At 41.8% G+C, this 24,497-nt stretch overlaps 5 protein-coding genes across 13 annotated transcripts in view; 2 read left to right on the top strand and 3 right to left on the bottom strand.

Annotated features, from left to right (window-relative positions):
• Positions 1-131: 131 nt before the first annotated feature.
• mip40 (Myb-interacting protein 40) lies at positions 132-1,223 on the bottom strand. Its single transcript, NM_137563.4, has one exon. The coding sequence runs from the start codon at positions 1,122-1,124 to the stop codon at positions 321-323; it is 804 nt and encodes a 267-aa protein (NP_611407.1). The 5' UTR covers positions 1,125-1,223; the 3' UTR covers positions 132-320.
• Positions 1,224-1,555: 332 nt separating this feature from the next.
• Positions 1,556-13,535, top strand: Tab2 (TAK1-associated binding protein 2). 3 transcript variants are annotated; one of them, NM_001274157.1, is made up of 6 exons: positions 1,556-1,887; positions 8,197-9,826; positions 11,702-11,905; positions 11,969-12,544; positions 13,139-13,192; positions 13,251-13,535. In NM_001274157.1, exons 2-6 carry the CDS (start codon positions 8,227-8,229, stop codon positions 13,277-13,279), a joined length of 2,463 nt encoding a protein of 820 aa, NP_001261086.1. In that variant the 5' UTR covers positions 1,556-1,887; positions 8,197-8,226; the 3' UTR covers positions 13,280-13,535. The 3 variants fall into 3 exon arrangements, with proteins under 3 accessions (NP_001261086.1, NP_611408.2, NP_001246417.1); NM_137564.3 differs by lacking the exons at positions 13,139-13,192; positions 13,251-13,535 and having other exon boundaries at positions 11,969-13,051; NM_001259488.2 differs by lacking the exons at positions 1,556-1,887; positions 13,139-13,192; positions 13,251-13,535 and adding an exon at positions 7,270-7,657 and having other exon boundaries at positions 11,969-13,051.
• Positions 13,536-14,198: 663 nt separating this feature from the next.
• On the top strand, positions 14,199-16,472 carry Acadvl (Acyl-CoA dehydrogenase very long chain). 2 transcript variants are annotated; one of them, NM_001299682.1, is made up of 1 exon: positions 14,199-16,472. In NM_001299682.1, the coding sequence occupies exon 1, from the start codon at positions 14,251-14,253 to the stop codon at positions 16,132-16,134; it is 1,884 nt and encodes a 627-aa protein (NP_001286611.1). In that variant the 5' UTR covers positions 14,199-14,250; the 3' UTR covers positions 16,135-16,472. The 2 variants fall into 2 exon arrangements, with proteins under 2 accessions (NP_001286611.1, NP_611409.2); NM_137565.3 differs by having other exon boundaries at positions 14,199-16,211.
• A 1-nt stretch (position 16,473) lies between these two features.
• EndoB (Endophilin B) lies at positions 16,474-19,692 on the bottom strand. Of its 4 annotated transcripts, none has more exons than NM_137566.4 (6): positions 19,502-19,692; positions 18,843-19,340; positions 18,690-18,725; positions 18,420-18,610; positions 17,600-17,840; positions 16,474-17,542 (listed from the first exon to the last, which is right to left on the bottom strand). In NM_137566.4, the coding sequence occupies exons 1-6, from the start codon at positions 19,577-19,579 to the stop codon at positions 17,414-17,416; spliced, it is 1,173 nt and encodes a 390-aa protein (NP_611410.1). In that variant the 5' UTR covers positions 19,580-19,692; the 3' UTR covers positions 16,474-17,413. The 4 variants fall into 4 exon arrangements, with proteins under 4 accessions (NP_611410.1, NP_001097375.1, NP_725873.1 ...); NM_001103905.3 differs by lacking the exon at positions 17,600-17,840 and adding an exon at positions 18,054-18,258; NM_166340.3 differs by lacking the exon at positions 18,690-18,725.
• Positions 19,693-20,174: 482 nt separating this feature from the next.
• Positions 20,175-24,497, bottom strand: part of Rgk1 (Rad, Gem/Kir family member 1) — a 45,378-nt gene continuing 41,055 nt past the window's right edge. For 2 of the 3 annotated variants that reach the window (NM_166341.3, NM_137567.3), the window contains 5 exons: positions 24,274-24,365; positions 23,588-23,780; positions 22,022-22,157; positions 21,812-21,952; positions 21,420-21,741 (listed from right to left, as the gene is read on the bottom strand). In NM_166341.3, coding sequence (NP_725875.3) covers positions 21,624-21,741; positions 21,812-21,952; positions 22,022-22,157; positions 23,588-23,780; positions 24,274-24,365 — 680 coding nt within the window. In that variant the 3' untranslated portion in view covers positions 21,420-21,623. Of the gene's footprint in view, positions 21,742-21,811; positions 21,953-22,021; positions 22,158-23,587; positions 23,781-24,273; positions 24,366-24,497 lie in introns of all 3 variants that reach the window. The other variant, NM_001274158.1, reaches the window with a different exon arrangement.

The following is a 24,497-nucleotide window of genomic DNA, read 5'->3' on the forward strand; positions in this document are numbered from 1 at the left end:
TCTTTCTTATCAAAAATCTTGGGATAATCCAATCAAATCAGCTGCGGTTGCCTTTCCGTGCTGCAATACAAATGCATTTCATATTATTTTTTAATCAGGAAAATATGCAAATATAAAAACGCTTTATCATTCTCTTGATAGACTTGAAGTGGTCTACTTGACAAATTTGATTTTATTTTATATAAGTATATAAAGTGTACAAGCATCTTATTTGCATATATATTCGATTTGGAAACAGGATTTTTTTTAATTCTTTGTGCACAATTAATCCAAATTATTTTTCATTTTCTATACCACTTCCAAAATCACCTAGATACGCTTCAGTTTTTGCAGACCAAGCTCATAATCTTGTCAATAACTTCATATCGCTCCTTTTCATACTTCTTGATATGCTTTATCCAGTGTCCGCGCACTTTCTTCCAGCGGTTCATATTGGAGGACAGAAGATCGGAGGTACTGGCACCTTGGAGAGCCTTTTCCCGCTTCTTGTCCTCCTGGCTGAACTCCAGACGAGGCGGAATTATGGGCAGATCCGTGGACTTGGCCTGCGGGAGCTGGTTGATCACCTTTATCTCGCCGCTTTTAATTTGGGACAGGATTTCTTCGCCGTTGTCCTCACGTTTGGTGGCCGTGAGTGAAGCATCTGTTTGAAATGCACCCACAGCTGGATTCTTGGGTTGATTTGCCATCCATGCGCGGCATATGGGGTACAAAGGAGTCTTATCCTGGTATTTGGACAGGTCCAAACTTCGCTCAAACAGGCGCATTACGTAGGTCTCGCCGGGCGCCTTCTGGGCGACTGCCGCTGCTCCAACGCTCTTCTTGTAGAGCACTCTCCTGGCCTTGATGCGTCCTCCGGCGCCGGCTGCGGCTGCACTCGAGGATGTCGAAGGCTTCTCGCTAGAGCCCGACGTGACCGTCTTGACTTTCGGATCTAGCTTTACCTGGTACTGACGCTGCTGTTGCTGCTGGATGAGCAGCTTCTTCGAGGGACGGCCCCGAATGGGCAAATCCGACTCTGCGTCGTCGTCCGGCGGCAGGTTTGTCGTCTCTGGTTTCTGCTCCTCACGGCGCGACTCCCGCAAGCGCAGGGCCGTTTCCTTCTTTTTCGGCACAGTCTTCATTTCCAGAAATCTTGTATTCGACACGAAAATTAAGGGAAAACAATTTCGAATGCCGAATCGGAAATCAAACGGACTTACGGCGCTTCACAACACTGAAACACCACTTCGCCACGCAACACTACATAAGTCAGTGGTATTTCAAAAAATACCATAAATTAAAGAAAACAAACGGTCTTGGCGCCTAACGCTAGCTTGAGAAATAATTCTTTGAATTATTTGTAGCTTAAATGAAAAGAAAAAAGAATAACATATATATTTTTAAACAAAAACTTAATACACATTAATATTTGACTATTCAAAAATATTTAATAGACTTTGATTGTTAAATTAATACTTTTGTAGATTAAAAAAAAAAAAACAAGGAAATGAAAGTCTTAAAAATTTGGTATTTCTCGATTTGGTAATTTTAACCCAAAACCTTTCGGGCTTTTCAACCCACCTTTTATGGTCACACTGCTGTTTTGTGATCGCGAAAAGAGCGACGTGAAAAATACATTTAATTAAGTTTACTGCGAAAAATAAAATAAATAACTAAATTAAAACAAAGCGGAGCTTTTGCGTGAACTGTGTGTGTAGTTGTGAGTGTGTGAGAAAAGAAAAACGAAAACAAAGCCAACGAGGAAATCGAAGGGGCAAAAGTGGAAAAGATTCAGATTGAAAAGCACCAAAATATCGAAATCACAATTTGAATGTCAAAGAACAAACGACAAAAAGAGCGGAGCAACAAAGGAACATTGGAAAAGTCAAGAATTTAACTTATTCGGTAAGGATGCAAATTGTAAATCTGTGGATTTTGCTTCTTCTGCTCACGCACACATCCACATACAATTGGGAAGTGCACAGGTGTGGGTGGATCTGCTCTGTGTGCAAATAACAAATTGTGAAAAACAACTCGCACACATGCAGATCACCTAGTGCACCAAATAAAAGCAATAAATAAACACATTTCCAAACGGGCAACAAGTTGTGAATGCGTTTTTTAAGGGGGAGGGGCCATACCAAGTTTCCCAACGTTTCACATTTTCAATCGATCTCGGTTGTTTTTATATATGTATGGATATTTTTTATCTACTATTGCGTAGCTGCCAATGTCACCTGTTTTTTGCTCTCTCTCTCTCTCTCTCTTGCGCTCTCTCCCTCCCTCTCGCTCGCACCCACGCTGGCTGTAGCTGGTTTTTATCTTGTGCCGTTAACACAGCCATTACGTGTCTCTTTCGCACTCGCACTGCACATTGGTGTTCGTGTGTCTGTGCAAGACTGCACGTAACTGTATTACCCATTCGTACATGCGTATACGTATTTCCGCCTATTGATAACGGCTGAAACTCCCTCGAAATGGCCGTCTTTTCGAAATATGTAAACGAATCGTTCGGGTACATCCCCCGACCACCACCCACCCACCGCCCACTCAACCCCCTCCAAGCGCTTCTAATCGCAAAGTGCAAATATTGATTTGCTATGTGTGCTTTTAGATTTTCTCCCACTATCAATAACAATAAGCGCTCTCTGTACGTTGTTTTTGCTTCGGTTTGGTTTCGTATTAAGAAAACAAGTTCACAAGTTTTTGCACTTGTTATGCACTGTAAGAAAAACGCAAGTTTTATTCAAGAGCTCCGCATTACCGCATTATATTGCCAATTGTGAAACTTTTATAATATTTATACTAGCAGCTTAGTTTTGTAACTTTCGGAAATAAAAAGTTTTGGTAAAACAAACAAGAAACATTTTATTTATTTTTTTAAGTGTTGATCATTGTTGCTGTTTCGTTTTGTGACTTTGTTTATGTGGCGGTTTTCTTGTAATTGCGGGAATTTCCCGGCATTTCAGCAGTTGAGAGTGCAAATATAAAGCAGAGAGAGAAACCCTCATCTGTTTGTGATTATCTGAATTCTTCTTCCGTATTTAAGCGTTAACTCTGCTTTTGAGCGACAAGGCTGTTAAATATTTTCAGCTATAACACCAAAATTACCCTTTATCTCGCAATATATTAATAAATACAAGTCTCCAAAAGACGTCATAAATTAAAACGCGATTTAAATGACGTTTAAAGCGACTTCTAATTTATGTATGTTTATCACGAACTAAAAATTTAATTACTTTATAAATTTTAAATTCTCAAGATAGTGAGCAACTATGTATGTTTTAAAGAAAAAATTGTTGGAGTTCCACAAAATTTCGTTTGAAAAATTGAGTTTTTATGTACCAAATATGCAAATCAAATGAAACTTAAAAGCTGACTTAGAAATCCTTTTGTTTATATGGGTGAAACTAAATAAATCCTTTTGTTTATGTAAATCACGTTCGATTGTGTGCTTATTCCACGCATTAATAACTGCCTTACTCCATGCACAGAGTACAGCTTTTTTGAATGTCATGCTGATATGACAGAGCTGAAACGCTCTTCTGACATAATAGATTAATACGTATAGACTCATTTTCATAACGTTGGTCCTTCTATTCAAATACTGTATCAGCAAAACTTAAGAATCTTACATCTAAGTGTTTAACCTACTTGAGTAACTACTGTACGGTGTATTCCTGCGATCTCAATGAAAACTTTCCCATCAATTTAAATCTATCTTATCGCCAGCAATTTTGTTGATATTTAGCTTCGGGAAGGGACGAGTTCAGGAAAATATATAGTATATGTGTGTGTACATATGTATGTCCCCTGTTGCGAAGAGACACAAATGTCGCGCGATAACGTGGGCAACCGCAGCACACCTGGTTGGATTTGGACATCGACTAAAAATAACTCCGCTTCGATTATTTTCACAAATTTGAAAAGGCAAATTGCGGCGATTGGAGGGTTCATCACAAGCCTCCAACATCGATAAATGAATACCGTGTATTAGTTATTATTTCAGAGGAGACAGGCGAGGTGTTCCACTTTGATTTTCCATAGCGATCGCTAAGTTCCATTGCCCCTCCGAGTTTGATTCCCATGCCCATATTCAATTCTAGAATTCGGCAATGACGTCAAGGCCTGACGTCTGCAGAAAATTCCGCAAAACGCCTCTTCAAATTATTGGCGAGGCAAGAAAAGCAAAAGAAAATCGGCGAGCGAGCAGCGAAATACAAAATAAAATTATTTTCGTTCCATTTTTCGTCTTTTGGTATTTTGTGTGGCTGCTTCCATTCCATTTCATGTCTCTGCATTTGATTTATAATTTTCACAATTCACATACTTTTCGTTGCTCTATCTCTTTTTTATTTAATTTCCGACTCGTTTTTTTTTTTTTTTTTTTTTTGCGACAAAGTGAAAGTTGTTTTCCATGTTATTTACTGCTGCCTCTTTCCTTCGTTTATTCCCTTCGCATTCCCTTTCCCGTTCTTTTCGTCTGTCCATATGTTTTGTGTTTCAAAACCAAGTTGAAGGTGCGGGAGGGACGCCATCTAGTACGTAGTTCCTTTCGCAATTATTTTTGTATTCAAGCATATTTTTGGCGATTTTTTGTTATTTATATATGTTTATTTTTTGACATGCCAGACAGAGAGATTTCCGGTCAATATGCATCGATACCTCAAAGTCTTCGAGGGCGCCAAGGCGGCATGGTAATTCCCCAGTCCAGCCAAGATATTAACAGACTTATTGGGTTGATGGACAGAGCGATTACACGTTCGTTTCGCTGTAAATCAATCAAAAGTAATAGATTTGATAGAAACCATTAAAAGCTAGCTTTGGCATTAGTTGAAAAGTCTTAAAACTGCCACTATTTCAGGATAAAACTGGTTTGGTAGATATTTTAAATATTTCGAAAATAACAGAGTACAAAATTAATTCTATTAACAACATTTTGATGCCTTTTCGTTTGTTGGCATCTGTGTACCGAAATGTAATCAAATCATTGGAAATTCCCATAAGACAATTTCATGTAAATCGGCAGAAGAACACGTGCCACCATGATTTTTACAAAGGCATTTTAATGAATGGAAATTTTGCTCAACTAATTACAAGAGTTTTCCCGTAGTGCGCACACCCACCGAAAATTTCACGCCCTCACAATCCAAAATACCTAAACAATCGTGAGCTGCCATAATTTTAATGACTTTGTAAACTTTTTTTATTTTGTATGCTTTTGGCACACAGTGCGAACTTTTATTTATTTTTTTTTTCATGTCTTTGTTGCTCTTAGCTTGTTTTAAGTTTGTTTTGCGTGTCCTCGAAAAGGCAGAATGAAATAAAAAACCGAAGTATAGAATAATACAAATGATCTTTTACCTGTACCATAAGTACATACATATATTGTGCAAACAGTGCGTAGCGAAAATGTAAGTGTTTCCTAAAATCGAATGCATCATAAATACACAGTTTGCAAACATAAAAGATATAGTAGTTCCTTTGATATTTGTACATCTATAAAAGTAATTTATAAGAAAGTTCCTTCACTATGGGCAATTATACCATTATTCACAAAATAATGGTAAGTGATTTTATTAATAGTCCTGTTGAGAATAACCCATTTGTTCAGATATCTGGATAGTATCCTTGCAGATGCGAACCGCACTGTACTTTGAATATGAAGGAAGATACATTTGTATGCACAGTATTATCATTCCACACGAGTACTCTCAATTTCTTATATACACTATGGCCTGCGAAATATTTGACGTCGATTTCCGATTTTCTGGCTTGTGCATTCTGGGCAACGCGTCTGTATGTGTGTATCTTTGTATCTCTATCTCTCCTATCTGCCCTGCATATATCTGGCTAATTGTGAAGGTCGTTTACGTCTGCAGTCGATCGCCCCATGCTTGTTGTTGTTTGTCTGCCACCCGCTATAAGGAAAAAAGAAAAGCGAGGGGGAAAACCGAAAGGCAGACGAAGCTGGCAAACAAAACGTAGCAATCTAAAGAGCACAGAAAACGAATTTTCATTGCCTTCCCATCGACCCCTTGGCACCAAAAAAAAAGGAGAAATTGTCTAAATATTTTCAAATATCAGATCGCAATTTACGTGTTCCGCTCATCCGTTTATAAGTACCCCACAAAATGATGTTGGAATTTTATGGAACTAGCGAGAAAAAAAAAAATAAAAAAAAATACAGAAGACAAGAAGAATTGTTTTCATCATATTCTGGGGTTTATCTTTAATGGCTTCTTAATTTCCTTAGCAACTTGAAAATGTTGTTATCGCAAGCGAAAACCGCTTGGCTTTGATTTTAAAATAAACAGCAACTGGAAAGTGTGAAACATATACATAGACAATTATAATTTATTATTTATGTTTTGCTGGCCAATTTTAAGGCGCCATCGCCGCTAATTTAGTGGCTTATATTTGAATGAATTATACATTTCTTGTATAGATTTTGTCTCGCTGACATGGTTTTGCTTCGGTTTATTATTTGTTTTTATTTATTTTGTTAGTATAAAAGTGGGACTGCGAGGGCGGTTCTAATACTTGGCTAAGCCGCTAACTAATTTAGGCGCTTTTCATTTGGTCGTTGATGGACAGCAATTAAATGCTTATCCCATTTGATGGGTTTTCGCTTTTTAATATTAATTTCCTGCGTCTTCAACTCTTTCACCTTAGCAAGCATATCATTAATTTTGTGCCTTGATTTTTTTGCGTTTTTTTTTTTGTTTTGTTTTATATGTACATGCTTCTTGTTGTTGTTGCCTTTTTTCGAATATTTCATTCAATTTTCTTAGCTTCGTAGTGTTGGTGTGAAAAACACCCACACAAAAATTTATTTTTATAAAAGAGAGCGGCTAAGAGAAAGATCCAAATTTCTGTTACAAAGTGGTATTGGTGTGGCAAAAATATTGAATGATTTAATTGATTCGTTACGGGATCTATTATTTTTCTCACATTTATTGCGAATTTCCCAGCGTAACAACCTACTTGTTCCACATTGCGTATGCTTGATATGCGCCATTTTATTCAAGTATTCCCATTGTGAACTTCACAAACTTCGCAACGGAATGTTTTGTTTTTTATTGTGTGTTTATTGTTAACTCTGTGTTTTAGTTCGAATTTCTACAATTTTCTCGGGAATAAGTACACATATTATACCTTTTGTTTACGCTCTCTCAAACATTTTCCACACACACACATAAGCCGAATGTGTGCCTCTTTGGTGCTCATCGTGATCTTTTCGATTTGTAGGCCTTTAGTTCTCAAAATGTGCGATATTTGTACTTCAGTTCTTCGCTGGCATTTAAAGCGTTCAAACGCGTTCGAAGCAAACGGAAATTGCAAAGACTTTTCTAACGCGAACTTCGTGAGGTTTTCGCACTTATGATTAAAAGTTGCGTTGGAGGAAAAACAATATTAAACAAAACAATTGTCATTTCTCCGAAACAACTAAATAGTAAACACCTCATTTTTAAAACAAGCTGTGTTAATCACGGCAAAGAAATTTTTTAAATTTTTTAAATTGTGTGATACATTTTGGCTACATAAATAAAATACTTTCATAAATGATAAAGAAAATTTTATGAAATTACAAGTTTTTAAAAGATTTCATAGTGCTATAACTGAGTTAAATCACTGGCAATTGATAACAAAATACAATTCATTTATATACAATGTAAGTTAAAATGAAAATTAAAAAAAGCCTAAATTTAAGTTTGGTCTTTATTTAAAGTGTTGTTTAACTTTTGCATACAAAACAAGTTTTATTATAAATATAACTTTATCCGCATACACGATTTACTATCGTGTATAGTTTGCCATATCTAACTTATCTATTCCGGCAATAGATAGTATCTACCAGATATTACCACTTATTTGTGCTATCCTTGACAATGGCCCATTCTTTTGGTCAATCAAAGCGAGAGATATAGACAATATGGCACGGCTACGTTGTGTCATAAATATTTTTAAATATCCCATGTCATTTTGGCCGAGATCTCTCTCCGTCCCTGCTTATCCGCAGCTTTTTTATTATTTTGAAAAATGTATAAAAAAAAAGAACTAGAGAAAGTGCTCGCAAACATGCTTAGTAAACGTTCTAAATCGGGCAATGGTATAATCCCGAATGGGTGAACCGAGAAATCGATTTCCTTTCCTCTTAGTAATTGAATTATAGCCAAGCACCTGACTAATGTGTTCTCTTGCATTTTCCAGGTCTCCAGCTGTGACAAATGATGGCCTAAAATGGCGGCTACACCACCAATGCCGCCCGGATCAAACACCCATCAATTGAATGGCAAAACAGTCGGCAAGGGGAACCCCCTAGCTGAGGCGATCAATCAGCACTTTCAGCGGAAGAAACAGAATCAGCACCAGAGTCCCAACCCCAGTCCAAACCCGAATCCCAACAGTCCCGCCAGCCGCAGCGGGAGCTATGAGCAGCTGGAGCTGCTGGATCACGCAACGCATCCACAGCAACAACAGGAAGCCAGCAGTGGCAAGGCCAAGCCGAGCTGCCATTGCACCAACATTAGTATTATGCACCTGTTTCATGAGATGAAGCAGGAGTTCCCCACGATACCCGATGCCATAGTGACGCAATGCGTCAATGAGAATTGCCATCAGCGCGAAAACTGTATCCAGATGTTGAGGAAGGAGCTCGCGCTTCATCCTATCCCAGTGCAGAGCTATCCGGCAAAGGTGCTGCAGCAACAGCAGCAGCAACACCACCAGAATAGGCAGGCCAAGCCTCCCACGCCGCTCAAGCCGTCACGGATAGCACCACCGCAGCCGGAAGCTGTGCTGAGCAATGGAGTGGCTACGCCGCCAGGTGTTGGTAGCCCACATCCTGATACGCAGCCCAGGCCGCGACCCACGACGCTCAATCTGCAACGTCAGTTTAGCACTCAGCTGCAGCAAAAGATTATGCAGCGCCAGCAGCGACAGCAGAGGGATCACCAGCCAGCCCAGCTGACGCCCACTTCCTTGAGCAAGCCGCTACGCCGGGCACCGCCACTTCCGCCGCCACCCAAACCGAAGCCCGGCAGCTTCTCCAACGATTCCTCGTGTCTCACCAGTCCCATGAGCTCCAGCGAATCGGAGCTTTCGCTCAACGCGGTCCCCTTATCGTCACCAACGTCGGCGGCGGCTACTGCTGCTGCGGCGTCAGCAGCAATCGCATCAACGCAACAACAACCCTCGCCGGTGCGACATCGTTCAGTCATAACGCTACAGCCAGAGCCGCCGTACGCGCGCGACTTTCGCAGCATTGACTTTCCGCCGACGACCGCGTGTACGCCGCGGCTACCCTCGCCCAGTTCGGCAGCGTCACCAAGTGCGCCTGGTGGACGCAAGAGCTTCACCTCGCTCAATCTCACCCTGCGCCAGCCGACGGGCTCGGCACAATCGGCCATTGACATCACCGCCGGTCCGGCGCCCAGTGGGCAGGGCAGTGGGATCACCTACTCCAGCGTTAGTTTTGACGCACGTCGTGGGACGCAGAAGAATTTCCAGCTGACTGTGACGGACGAGGGCAGTGTCTTCAGTGCGGGCAGCGTTCGCCCAAGGACCTTGTACGCAACGCCCTGTGAGCCGGTGACAAGTGTTCCGGCAAACCAGCAGCCTCCTCCGCCCGCAGCAGTGGTGGCAGATGGTCTGGGGGACGCTGATATGACGTCGGACGTTTTCCCATATCCCACGCAGGAGCAGAATCACATTGTGGCATCCAACTATAGTAACAACCATGCCGTCAGCGACAATAACAACATTGGGATCAGCAATAGCACGGACAGTAGTCCCACCATGCCCCTTTACGAAGGTGTCATGGAGGAATGCGATCGCGAAGGTGGGTTACCCATTATCAAAATTGGGGTGCATACATATAGCTGGAACCTAGGGGCACACGTGCCCGGCCAAGTTGCTTTATATTGACATTTTTCACGGTTATACTCTAGTAACGTAGTTTTAGCAGAAGATGGAAAAAGCATTTTGAAATATAGTCCATCGTTGGATAATTGCCATCAATCGTCATAAGTTAATGATATTCCAAAAGTGTGCTAAATTTTAAACGAGAGTGGATTCTATAATCAACTGACAAGTGTTTCTATTGCTTCAAACCTACATTCTTGTTTTTATTGAGTTCCAATGCCCGTTGGATTCCAATGCTTATCGACCAGACGACGTCGTAGTGGGGCTCCGAAGTTTTGTTATCAGCGGACAGATTCGCCCAATATTGTTTACACTTGATAACGAAATTGAATTACGCCCTGAAATAGAATTAGCGGGAACTGGACTGTCTTATGTTTCGCAAACTTCGAACATTTTTGGCAGGGTTTAATTTGCTTTAACGGATTGCTGGGGATGGGTTCAAAGTGCCACAATGCAGGGGTTAGCCGGTGTCATAATCGATGCGGCTTGTGTTCAAGATATGGGATCACAACCAGCGATCAATGATTGTGAAATAGGTTTAATTATAAAACAAAAGCGAACATGTTATAGATGGAGATACATCTTGACGTCATTAACTACGGGATGGGGCAGTTATCAGTAGGCGATAGTAAGTGAGATCACGAGAAAGGAAAATCAGCAGCTGATGCCGTATTGAATGGTTTTTATATACTTAATATGATTGAGAACCGTCATAGCTCAGCGTTGTAGAAGAAAGCGATAGATAAACAAGCATATTGTACACGATTTATATTATTAATTAATTATATTTCGTTTAAAACATTAACCATATCGACCGCCCACGAGTTTAAAAATGCTGTCTTTTGTTTTTTGTCTGGCTTCTGGCTTTGGCCATGTTTTTCCCGATTTCGTACCCCCCATCCATCTCACTTTTCACATTATTTATACGTCTGTTGCTTTTGCCGCTCTTTCTGCGACGTTTTCAATTTGTTTTCGCCGCAAGTCGTTCAAGTTCAGGGCGATTCGTGTGGGTGGTTGGTAAAACCAGAGAAGAAACAAAGAAAAAGAGAAGAAAGCGAACAGGAAAATCTCTCCGTTTGATTAGCTAAGGTATTAAGCATACGCAGCGTGGGCCCAAAAGGCACTTACACTTTGACATTTAATCACGCGACGCTATCACGAGAAACCACTTTAAATGTCGTTCATATTGTTGGAGAATTTTCCATCGGTGTATAGAACACAAATTGGAATTTAGAAAAGCTAGAGCCATTAACGAAATAATTTATCAATTAAGATGCCAGCGAATCGCACATAATGATGTGACATATTCAGAGATCCCTTGGCCCACTGCCCTGTTGGCTATTTCCGTTGGAAATCTATCAAGCGTCTAAAAATATTCACATGAACAGTCGCCCAAAGCCAAACACAAAATGCATCGAAAGACTTTGTCTGTGTGTTTTTTGTATTCATTTATTTTTACCTTTTTTTTCGTAGGAATAAATTATTATTAGATTGATTTTTGGTTGTGCTTGCTTGCGCATTTTAACTAAATTTATCTATTTAAATATAAATTCTGTTTATGAACCCCTTTCACTCTGCGGCAGACAGGCGTTTGGTGGGGTAAATATTTTTAGCAACAAAACAGAGTAATAAAATGGGAGGCGTTAGACAGAAAAATAAATCTAGCCGCGGGGAGGAATATTTGGAAATTCGAAATGCCGCAAGGCAATCATTTGTTGCCAGGCCAACGGAGCTACACATTCCACAGTCAGCAAATCGATTGATCAGCTTTTCTTCTCTCTATCTACTTCAGCTCGTGCCGCCACTATCGAGCGTCAGAAGCAGCGTCGCGACAAGCTGGCCAATGCACTGAGGGACAACAAGAAGCGCCTGCTCGTCCTGGAGCAGGAGATCAACATCCTGACTGAGCCGGTGCCGGTGGGGGAATCTGAAAGACTGGATAGAGATATCAAGCAACTGACTGAGGACTGTAATCGGCTGCTTGACTGCTTAAATGGTAAGGATGATTGCAAAGTATATCGGTTTTTCTATGCTGACTCTGCCCCTCTTATATCCACAGAACCGCAGGCGAATGGCCCTGGTCCGGCGGCCAATCCCACGAACCGCCAGCACCTGTTACCAGCCAGCAATGCTTCACAGCAGCAGCCGCAGCAACAGCCACAGCCATTCCCGCGTCAGCGTCAAAGTGCTCGCGTCCAGGCGCCGCCCAGTTCACTACGTCTGCACTCGGTGCCGGCAGCACCCATCTCCCAGCCGGTGCAGGACTTTGGGCAGCACCACAGCAGTGCTCCCACCTCGGCCTGTTTAACGCCCCAGATGCAGAGTCAACAGCAACTGTTACAGCTGCAGCAGGAGCCGCCACCGACGTACGCCCAGTACTATCAGTTCCAGCAATATCTGCAGCAGCAGCGACAGCAGCAGTTACAACAGCAGATGCAGCAGCAACAGCAGCTACAACACCAGATGCAGCAGCAACAGCAGCCGCAGCCACAACAGGAGGAAGAATTCCTGTCCGACTCCGATGTGGATGAGGAGGAGGAGACGCTGGACTCGTGGGCCTGCAACATGTGTACATTCCGCAACCATCCACAGCTAAATATTTGTGAGGCCTGTGAGAACGTTAGGATCCAGCCGGGTATGATACGCATTGTTCCCAGTGGAGGCGGGGCCGCTGCTGCTGCTGCCACGCCACCCGGCAGCATTGAGCAGCAACAGCAGCCGTCCCAGCAGCCGTACGCTCTGCATACATAACCCAAAAAGCTGCACCAAACGATAACAAAGTTCTCTTATCGTGCATGAGCTAGCTCCTGACTGTTGTTCTTGCATGCTCGACTTTGAAACTGTGATAGCATTTAAACTAGTAGGCGGCAGGTTCATTATCCACTGCATGGCTCCACCTGAAAGACATGTGCGAAACGAAAACAACAGCGAACGGAAACGAATTGCTTAAGCGCGGCCTTTTTAAATTATTTTAACATATTCGATTTATGTATGTACATTAAATGCAATCGCCTCAGCCTCAGGCCGTTTAATTTAACAATATCCTCTAACCGTTAAACTAGCATTAAGCCAACGAGAAACAGAGTTTATTATTTTTAGCCCGCTCAAAAGTAAATAAAGAACGTTATTTAAATATTTACACAAGCTTCGCAAGTTGTTGCTTTACACGTTTTATTGGTAAAAAGCAAAAATACATGTGTCTGGGCTTTGGCCAAATGTTTACTTTTAGCCCCTGTTCTGAGCCGTGAGGACATACATATAACGCTATCGCCGGGCGAAAATCGTAAGTAGATAAATAAATAATTGCCCAACTGGATTAATTGATCATCTTCGATGTGCAGGTATTATACACTCCTGGATTCTATCATGACAGTCGGCCAAACGCTCACCATGAGAACATAGACAGCTCCAGCTCCAGAGATACATATCTGAATTCTGCAACTGAATTTCGCTTTAGTCTACGGTAACTTATCCTAAGGAATTGTAAAAAGATTTGAGGAACTATTCTATTTAGCAAAAATGCTGCTGGCAGCAATTAATTTATTATCGATACTAGATAAGAAAAGACTTTAAGCAACGTCGCATCAACTGAAACTAGATATTATTAATTGTAATGGAAAACCGTGTACATTTTGTAAATATTTATTTAACTGAACAGAAATGAGTTAGGATTTAGAAAGAAAAGGTCAACCGACAAGGGAACTTTTGTAAGCTTTTCAAAAGCCGCATATTTATCGACATTAAACTGCAGTTTAAGAGCGTCATTTGTGTTTTAATTTGGAGTTGGGGGCAGTTAGTATTTATCAACAGCGGTAAATTATTAACTATTTGCAATATACAGCAGGATTGATAATAATATTACTCCAAAACCATTTCTTTAATCTTCTTCATCAGATGGATCAGATTTATAATATCTGGTTCAAAATGCTTCTCTTCCACATCCAGATCGAGATTTAAGTTAGGTTCAAATACATTTTGTATTTCTAAAAACGCTTCCAGAGATTTGAAAACAAAGAGAATTGAAGATGCTAAACGATTTTTGGATAAGTTCTATACAATACAAAAATTCTCAAAAGCAGTAACAGTTATATAAAACAAGTAATACGACTAAAAACACTCCCCCAGAAACTTTTCGAAATTTAAAAAACTCTTTAAGTGATTTGGAAACCAACTGAATTTAATATGCCAAACGATGAATACTCCGGTACTCGGTGCTCTGAGGAAATATACCAGATTTGGACTGCGCAAGTCGCGGTGATGACGTCGTCGTGGGTGATCGGGAATGTGGGCACACTGCAGACTCTCGGTCCAAAGGGCGATTTACCAAACAATTTCGAAACTATGTGGAGGCACACGATCCAAAGTACCAGGTACCTGGCAGGAAACGCCTCGCTTTGCAGGCAAATAGCGACGCACAGTCCCAAACTGGGGGCGGAAAGCAATCGCAGCAAGGAAAAGGCAAGTGAGAATGAGTCCTTTATGGCCAACATCTTCCGTGGATCACTGGTGTCAAGCCAAGTGTTCCCGTATCCGGATGTCCTGACCGCGGAGCAGAAGGAGCTGACCAACAGCCTGATAGATCCGTTCGAGCGTTTCTTCTCCGATGTCAATGACGCTGCCCGCAACGATGCCAACTCTAAAATAGATGACACCACTTCGACGGCTCTGTGGGAGCTCGGGGCCTTCGGAATCCAAGTGCCATCTGAATTCGGTGGCCTCGGTCTGAACAATACCCAGTACGGCAGGCTGTGCGCCATTGTGGGTGTCAACGATCTGGGACTGGGCATCACGATTGGCGCCCATCAGAGTATTGGCTTCAAGGGAATACTGCTGTACGGCACCCCCGAGCAGAAGGAGAAGTACCTGCCCAAGGTGGCCGCCGAGCAGGTGTACGCTGCCTTTGCCCTTACGGAACCCAGCTCCGGATCTGATGCGGGTTCCATTCGATGCCGTGCCGTGAAGAGTGCCGATGGAAAGCACTACGTCCTTAATGGCTCAAAAATCTGGATTTCCAATGGCGGAATTGCCGAAATTATGACCGTTTTCGCACAGACCGAGCAGGTGGACCCGAAGACTGGCGAGAAGAAGGACAAGGTCACTGCCTTCATTGTGGAACGATCCTTCGGAGGTGTAACCAATGGACCACCGGAGAAGAAAATGGGCATCAAGGCATCGAACACGGCCGAAGTGTATTTCGAAGATGTAAAGATTCCAATTGAAAATGTGCTCGGCAAGGAAGGTGATGGATTCAAGGTTGCCATGAACATATTGAACAACGGTCGGTTTGGAATGGGCGCCACGCTATCGGGAACAATGAAGAAATGCATCGAACAGGCCACCGAGCATGCCAACAATCGAGTTCAGTTTGGTCAAAAACTAAAGAACTATGGATCCATCCAAGAGAAATTGGCTCAGATGAACATTCTGCAGTACGCCACGGAGTCGATGGCGTTTACTATTTCACAAAACATGGATGCCGGCAGCAAGGACTATCACTTGGAAGCCGCCATCTCGAAGATCTATGCTTCGGAGAGCGCGTGGTATGTTTGCGACGAGGCTATACAAATTCTGGGCGGCATGGGATACATGGTGGATAATGGATTGGAACGAGTCCTGCGTGACCTGCGCATTTTCCGCATATTCGAGGGCACCAATGACATTCTCCGGCTGTTCATTGCCCTGACTGGCATTCAATATGCGGGATCCCACCTTAAGGAACTGCAGCGCGCATTCAAGAATCCCTCGGCCAATTTGGGACTGATTTTCAAAGAGGCCTCCAGGCGGGCGGCCTCCACTGTCGGCTTGGGCGGCACCGATCTGAGTGGCCACGTAGTGGGTGAACTCTTGCCTTATGCCAAAAAAACGGCCCATTGTATTGATCTTTTTGGACAATCGGTGGAAGAACTATTGCTGCGATACAACAAAAACATAGTTAACGAACAAATTTTGCTAACACGACTGGCAAATGCAGCCATTGATATTTATGCAATGGTTGTGACGCAATCGCGATCATCCCGTGCAGTCAATCTGAATCTGCCAACTGCACAACACGAGCTCAACATGACCAAGGCACTCACTATTCAGGCATCTGATCGAGTGATTAAGAATCTACAGGCTGCCACATCCAGTCATCATAGGTCTCTCAATGAGAAGATTTCCACCATCGCCAAGACCACTTTGGAAAATGGCGGTGTGACTACGACTGGAATCTTGGATCAAAACTAGACCAATATACTTTTATACGAATTTTAAGCCCTTGATTGTTAACCTAGTATGAATGCCAATAAAGTCTTGTAAATAATAATCGCTGAAGTCTAAAGTTCACCTCGCTCTCACATACGAAATCTCTCTAAAGTGATTATGCACTATCATTGAACAAATGAGTAACAAATACTTGATCATCTATAAATGAACTCAGATAATAGAACTCTTGAAATCAAATCACCTCTATTCCTTTTACGTAGAAAAGCTCACAAATATAATTTAAAGCACTTACCATCTCGATCTGATTTTCAAAGCTGGACGGGCAATCTAATGAAATACAAAATAAATCGAACTTAATTTGGTTTTGTTGTTTTAATTTTGATCATATATTTGTAATTATGTAGTATAATAGTTGGTGTTTAAAAATTCGCTTTTCATATTACAACATTGTTTGTTTGCTGAAAACCTAAAAATCATCGTTGTTTACTTTTTAATTATTGTATTGTACGTTTTCAACAATATTTATCTGTTATTTTTTAGCTATCAAGCGCCTTGGTGTTTCAAAGTTTTGCCTTAAATGTAACAAGCAATATTCTTTTAATTGACTTTCAAAAATTGCACGAAAAATTTGGTAACATAATAATTGCAGCAAATATATTAGATAATAATTGGAAACGCCTTCGCTGAATATATAGATAATAGGATTAACAATTTCATACTTACGTTTATAATTATAGGATATATAGTAAAGCACAGAGAATTTCGCTTGTTAACTAAGATATTGACAAACATAACACATATATAATACTTTTTCGAGTGTAGAGAAGCTTAATAAAACAGCACTTTCTCTTTAGATATGCGATTAGATTTAACAATCATAATGTTTGGAATTGCATAAATTTACATGTATAACTTGACGGTTTTTCAGGCAGCCAGAATGCATATTTGATTACAGCGTGATCTGTGCAACGGAGTAGCGTAGCTCTTTGGGCATGGATCTGGGTTTGATTATTACCGAAGGCTAATCTACAATGCTTTTACTAACCAACACGCTCATGTATGTATATTATGCCTTGTATATATTTATGTATGTATATTCTAATAAATTATTGTACTCTCTTGCTAGTGCCAAATGCCGCTTTGGCCGCATCCTTTAATTGTCCAATTGCCGTTCCCTTCTCTCGATCGTGTCTGCTTTCTTAACATATGAGTATTGCCGTACTTGGAGTATTTTCTTGTTCATTAATTTTGCTTGAGATTATTGAATGATTGATTATTGCTGAACAAATTGCTGGAGGGCTTAGAGGGTGACATCGTGCTCTTCGTCGAGCATTTCAACAAATGCGCGTGGCACCAGACCCTTCAATAGACCCTGTTTTCCGTACATGTAATCCTCGTTTACTGGTGAGCACTCCGTCACGAAGATCACCTGAAAAATGAGTTATATATAAGCATTGCTTAGGATATTATTTGTTCTTTACTTTACCTCATTGGCGCTCAAATTAAGCTCGGTGTGATCCTTGGCGTCGTAGGAGCAAAGGACGCGTGCCCTCTGCATCTGATCCGTGCTGACGTGCATGGGCTGATTAGGCTTGTGGCCGGTGGCAGCCATATTGGCAGAGTGATTGTTGCCAGGACCACGGGCTGCGGCTCCGGACGATATGTTGGACTTGCTGGCACTGGCCTCGTTCACGTCGAGCGGAATGTATGGCGTGGGGCCTCCCAAGCTGATGGAAGATGCAGAGTTTAATGAGTTTTTGATTCGATTTGATAGCGAGCTCTAAATGGAGAGATGAGCTGCTGAAACCTGACTTTACAAAGTGCAACAACTACCGATAACAGCAACCTATCTAGTACGTATGATTTGAAATTAAATGCTAATGTTAACTGGGCATGGAATCCGATTCGATATGAAGATCACAATAACAAGACCCCTAAACTGTGGAGACGGCTGTCGTATCGAATTCTATGTGAAAGTCTTCGAGCAGATTCGTAAGCGACTTGTCCAAATCGGGATCTGGATCGCTATCTAGGGCTATCCCCCCTAATGAATCGGAATCACAAGAATGCATCGACACCGAGCTGGGAGGCCCACAATCAACGTCTTCGCTATTGATACGCAGGCGTGGCTTGGGATGCTGCATTCTGTAAGACCACAAGCAGATATCATAACGCACAGTGAGACCACCAGAAGGGACCACGGGTTTCATCAAGGATGGGACATGGTGTTTTGGTGTGCAAGAAAAGATTCGTTTGGTGCCTACGTGGAAGTCACAGTCATTCTCTATCGATCGCCTACTACTTACTTGGCCAGTTCACGCTGCAGCTGCTCCATGACATCGCCGCACTGCTTGTAGTAGCGCACTTGCGTCTGGATGAAGGCGTGCAAGTGGCGCAAATGAGATGCCTGCGATGTGCTGATCCCGTCCAGCAGCAGCTTGGTAATCTCCGCCTGCCGGTCGAACTCGGCCTGAGCCACCCGCAAGTCCCGTTCCGCCTAGAAAAAATCGCAATTAGAAATTGGCTCATTGATTAGCCATAAATCTAGAGCACGAGCTCGGTCAAGGTTTTGATACCTGTTCCAAGACGGCCTCTGGCGAGATGCCATCTTTCTAAAAATTCCGGGCAGCAGAGGGCAGAAAAAGACCGTGAGTGAAAAAGCCATTACGAAACCCAATCAATCATACCCCCTTGCAATAAGGAAACCCCATCAAATCCCACCCACTTACCGATTGCTGACCCAGCATGCTGCGCGCTTTCTTCACCCTGTTCTTGCAGGCGTCCAGATCCAGGCGCTTGGTCTCCAGGATGCCTCGCTCCTTGCCAATTGTCTTCATTTCGCCGTCTAGGAACTTGCGCAACGGCTGTGTAAAGCAAATGCCCGAGGTGGCTATAAAGTCGTGCTCGCACTGGCCCAGTTTCTGTTCCGCTTGGCCGACCTTGATCAGAGCCTGACCATAGGGTAAATCCTGCCCGAAATCGCCCCCAGCCTCGATCATGTCCAGAGCCAGGTGCTCTAGGTTGCTCAACCTTTTTGGCTTCGACTTTTCAATCTTCTCGAAGATGAAGTCTTCGACCCGGTTCTGAGGATTGGGTATCAGCACCGACTCTGTGTCGCGCACTATCTTCTCCGTCCATGTCTTGGTCACATCAGCCCGCTCGGCGAGATTCTGGAAGTGCAAGTCGTACTCGGTGCGCTCCGTGGTGCCCAGTTTCTCCTCCGTGAGCTGAAAAGGTCATTGAAAACAATGGAGAGCCGTTGAAAAGGGCAAAGAAACAACGAAAGTGCTTGAGATTGGTTTGGGGTACATCTGTCATTTGCCCAACCACCGAAAGTTCACCACCACCCGCTTTTTTTTCAGCCACCCAAATTCATTGATTTGTTCACCTGCACCACTCGTGATATTGTGCTGCCCGCCTCCTTCACCAGGTTCTTCACATTGAAATTCGGCAGATTTATATTCATTTTTGCCGAGAGGTTCGCTAATTAACACTGCCGTTGATAAAGTTTAAATTTAAATTCCGCTACACAGCCCAATTTGTTTGTATTTATTTCCTCTACTTCGTAGTGTGACCCATTGTTTCTCCCAGGAATATACCAAATATACCGAAGAATTCCAACTGGAACAGAGTTCTAATTGGAAATACTACTATTGAGTAAAATGTAAAATTGTATTAATTTTTAATTTATCATAGCTTTTTCTTCTTTATTCTTCATGTAAATGGTGAAACGAAATTTACTTCTATTAAACAAATGCCACGACATCAAAGTAGATAACAATTAAGCTGTCTGTTAGCAAATACATACCTACATACTATGTAAGCTAACAGTTTCGGTAAATCAAGTGTGGTGAGTATCTATATAGTAACGAAAGCTACTATGGCAAGCTTTAAAAAATGTGAACGTTTGTACAATATAACATAGTCAATTAATCATGATATGGATGAAAATCATTTTTCAACATTTAAACTAATTTTTACTTACCCTGCTTGCAGACCGTGCACCTTGTAATTAAACCCCCAAAATAAAACACGATTTGGAAAACATTTAAATTTAACTTTTCACATTTAATACACACTCATTAGACATATATTATCGGAGCGGAAAAATTAAAACATGCATTCAATTGATAACTTTTCACCACTCTGCTGCTTCTTACATTTATGGCTGACTTTCGCTTTTCCTTATACATCATATGACAATCTGTGCAAAATCGAGTGTGCTTTTATCACTTTCCTATATAGTTTTCGGCTCGAATTCATATTCATTCATGTTGAGCGAGAATAATACACAGAGTTCTGGACAAAAATCAATTACAGCTATATGTATATATTTTAACTATCTGTTATAGATCGGATATCTTACACACATGTTAGGATGCACGTATTATTTGGGGGTTTCCTTGAATGTTCCAAATCCGTTAAATTCCATTGTGCTGCAATTGTTGGTGATTATAATACTTAATGGACATTTATAATACATTTAATGGACATCTAGATTGTTATGGAATAGTTGTGTGATTTGCCCTACACTACTAGTGTTCACATTAATAGTTAAAAATCTACAAATTCTCGATCCGACCTCAATATTTGATACAGCAGGTCGCATTGCACACGTTAACAAAATGGTTTTGCTTAGGCTCTTGATTTAGTGGACCATGTGTAAAATCACATATTGCATTAATGTAAAACTACGCTGACATGAACCTAAAAGTAGCCCTTGTGTAAATCTAGTGTTTCTTTCGTATTTCTGCTATCTTTGATTAATTTTGAAATGGTCCCGACTAACTTGAGAAACCTAGGGCGTGCGGATTGTGGGTGCACGATGGGCTTCTTTGTTTAAAAAAATGGTTTTGTTTAACAATTACGGCATAATAATCCCTAGGTCTATTTAAGCAAAATTGCACAATGTGGTTAATATAGTTTCTGGTTTGCAATCGATCAATTATATTATGAACTTTTAATTCAATCAACATTCATGTGAATATTTATGCCATTTTAAAACGAGATTCAATGCCATTACAAATGTATAACTACACGTATATAATTAACAATAAGTTTCATTCGGCGGACAAGCGCCATATCTTCAAAAAATCAGTACAATTGGTATTCATTCGTCCACGAACAAGGGTAAAATATTATTTTCTCATTTTAAAAATTATTGCTTTTTATTTGGATTCCTTTGTATTACGATTTCTTTCAATCAAAAATATAACTAATTTATTCCAGTCGCCGTATTACAACGAGCATTCAAAATTATCCCAACTCATGCTTAGAGGAAAACGAAAGAGCATAAAAAACCAATTACAAATAATAGTTTTATATTTAGACAAACTATATACAATGATTAATGGAGGAAGTGACTAGCGTAAATTAAGACTAAAATTATACACAATATGTACAGTTGGGAATAATACCCCCGGTAGTAGTCGAGTCTGTTTCTTCTTTAACTTAGGATCTTGCATACTCTATAGGAAACTTGTGGGTTACACTTTGGATAATCTCTGTGCTTAGAGTACATGCAGATTCTCGCAGCTCTTCGACTTGGAGTCCCGAGTCCACACGCGGCCCAAAAGTCCCTTGACTTTCAGGCTGGTGGAGGTCCTTGATCCACGGTATTTGCGGGGACTGCAAAAGAGTAGGGTGCATCAGCATTACTGCCTGATTCTGATGGCCTGTCGGCGTGGCGATGACTCACCTGCTTTGGGCACTGCCCGGGGGCGTGGCCACCGCCTCCCCCAGCGGACCCAGAGGGGTATTGGCATTCAGGCATCCGGCATTCAGTGGCGAGCAGGCGCGTCTCTTTGACTTTCGAATCGAACGCTTTCGGAACAGATCCCTGTGGCAAGAAACATAATAAACATAAGTGAATAAAATAAAGACTACTTCTGAGTAGCTCTCGACGAACCTGGACTTTTCGGGATTCTCCAGCTTGAGTCGTATCTGTGATAACAGACCCACCAGCAGCTCGTCCACATTGTGATTAATGCCCACCGACGTCTCGATGAATTTACAATCGTAGGCGGTGGCCATGGCCTTGCCCTCTGTAATGAAAATGGCACGATGGAGAGGTTAAGTGAAAATGTGTAAAAATTATGGCCAAAAGCATCACATTCCAGCTTAGTTGCCCGCCCATCATCCCAGTTAATCAAATCGAATGGTCTCGCTTAGTTAACTCGGAGTTGGTCGTAAAACCTCATCCTCGGCTGGGATTTGTATCTAAACATGATGCGGGGAATCCCCATCCCATCCGTCACGTCTTGTCCACAGATGTGTACACAACTCGTAAAATCTGAAGCATCAAAGTTCGGTACACCATGCGTATGGTGACCCTCCTGGTGCAAATTTTATGACAGCCTCACATTTTTATTAACAATGTGACGAAAGTTACATATATTTATTTGATAGGCAGACCAGCCTTTTCCTGGGCGCTTAAAGACTTAAGCTCTTAACCTTCCGATTTTCGATTACAGATGAAATAGGATCCTAATTAAAGGTAAACAAAAGTTTTGCGACATCGGGCAATATTTACCCCAATTGAATAATTAGTGCGTCATTAGTATGCCAAAAAGTTATGAGGTGGAAATGGAAAATACATTAAATTTTCAAAAGGTTTTTTAGAGTCTGTGGAGTGGCAGAATCACCTGTGACGCACTTAGGTTTTATTCATATTTTTCCAATCAGCTTGACAATGTATAGATTTATGAATATATCTTTTATCCAGACATTTCTGGGCCAAGCGCTCATTTTATTATTGCCAGAGGCATACAAAATTCTATAAATACTTTATGAAATTAGGGCGTCGCATTAGGTGGACAGGAACTCTCCGCCCAAATTCAAGATTGTGCGTTGGATGTGGGCGTTGGGTAGTGGGTGGCGAATGTAGGTCCTGTTGTCGCCCTGTTTACAACAATAGGCTTATGGGCCTTAAGCCTTGAGCGGAACACATGCCACACGGGACGAAATGTAATCAATTTTGCGCTGAAACAATTTCCCTCCACTGCCATTTTACTGGCAGAACTGGGGAACCCTTCCAGTCACCACCCACCCTTACTTTCATAATAACAAACGTAATTTAACGGAAAATATTGAATTACTTAGATGAAAGCGCCCGAGTTACCTTGGTCTTAAAGGGAATCTGATATAAAAGTCAAGTGAAAGCACTTGAGTAGACAAAAAGGACCCCCGAAACTGTCGACCTTCAAGGGGGGGGGGGGGTGCGGAATCACCTCCACTTAAGATTCCGGCTGTTTGGGTAGGCGAACCGCCGGATGACTTCCGCTTGGCAAACTCTTCAGCTGACCCTGCACGACGGTTCTGTTTATACACTCGAACTATATATCGTTATGTTTATATATACTCGTATATCTATTCGTAACAGACCCAATCGAGCGCACTTTCCAGTGTTAATGGGGGAGGGGAAGATAACCGAAATCCTCCCACATATTTATTAGCATTATAACGTGTCGCTTACCTTCAGAGGTGACCAGTCGACTCCTGGCCAGGTCGGCCTTGTTCGATACTAGAATGACTGCCTTCTGGGCGATGTTCTGATTGGTCCAGAGCACCTGCAGCACCTGCTCCGCCACACTGAAGCTGCTCCTGTCCGCGGCCGAATAGATGACGCAGTAACCGTGCGGATCGTAGTTGGTCAGGCACTCATCCGGCTGTGAAAGGATGGAGAAATGGCAGTGACACCGAGGTGACATTGAGTGAGGTTGAGGGCTTTGCCAAAGTGTGATTTCCCGCTTCTGTGTGGGTAAGTTGATGGCCGTGCATGCTAATGGCATTATGAAATGTCACATATAGAGTGCAGGGCGCCGGATGGATGAGCAGGTATGTATGTATATATAATAGCACTGGTCACAATAATGGCAACAAGGCTTTGGAGGCTGCATAATAATGGGTGTTTCGAAAGCACCTAAGTCCATTAGAGAATCAATTTGTTTAAAGTGCACTATGAAAAGCACTTGCCTTTTATGCAAATAGATAGATGTTAAAAAAAAAAAATGTACAAAAAAAAACTAAAATTGTTTTCAAATATTTGAAATTTATTTCCATTTAAAAATGTATTGCTTTTAAATTATGCATATCCCTGCGTTATTGTGACCACTGTCCCATACCCTTGAGAGGATGATGAGTGTTTTGTAAGGTACTTACAGTCATTTCGGTGTATCCATGGTCGATGAAAATCAGCTCGGACTCTTCGCCACTGAGTAATACTGAAACGGCCTTCTCGCCGGACTCATCATCTGCACACATTGAAGGGGAAAATCGAGGTTAGCACCGATATATTAGCATGTGCGCCAAACTATACTCTTAAGTTCGATAGCTCAAATGTCAAGCAATGAAATGATTTACAACATCTATTCTCGAAAGTGCAG

Source organism: Drosophila melanogaster, chromosome 2R, assembly GCF_000001215.4.
Source record: "Drosophila melanogaster chromosome 2R".
Classification (NCBI taxonomy): domain Eukaryota; kingdom Metazoa; phylum Arthropoda; class Insecta; order Diptera; family Drosophilidae; genus Drosophila; species Drosophila melanogaster.

Bases quoted from the DNA above. Each gene is read 5' to 3' on its own strand.
- mip40 (NM_137563.4), bottom strand. From the start codon at position 1,124: ATGAAGACTGTGCCGAAAAAGAAGGAAACGGCCCTGCGCTTGCGGGAG.
- Tab2 (NM_137564.3), top strand. From the start codon at position 8,227: ATGGCGGCTACACCACCAATGCCGCCCGGATCAAACACCCATCAATTG. The intron at 9,827-11,701 runs GTGGGTTACCCA...TATCTACTTCAG, and splicing joins GGAGGAATGCGATCGCGAAG to CTCGTGCCGCCACTATCGAG. The intron at 11,906-11,968 runs GTAAGGATGATT...TTATATCCACAG, and splicing joins GCTGCTTGACTGCTTAAATG to AACCGCAGGCGAATGGCCCT.
- Acadvl (NM_001299682.1), top strand. From the start codon at position 14,251: ATGTGGAGGCACACGATCCAAAGTACCAGGTACCTGGCAGGAAACGCC.
- EndoB (NM_137566.4), bottom strand. From the start codon at position 19,579: ATGAATATAAATCTGCCGAATTTCAATGTGAAGAACCTGGTGAAGGAG. The intron at 18,726-18,842 runs GTAAGTGGGTGG...CGGAATTTTTAG, and splicing joins GCATGCTGGGTCAGCAATCG to AAAGATGGCATCTCGCCAGA. The intron at 18,611-18,689 runs GTATCAAAACCT...GATTTTTTCTAG, and splicing joins CAGAGGCCGTCTTGGAACAG to GCGGAACGGGACTTGCGGGT.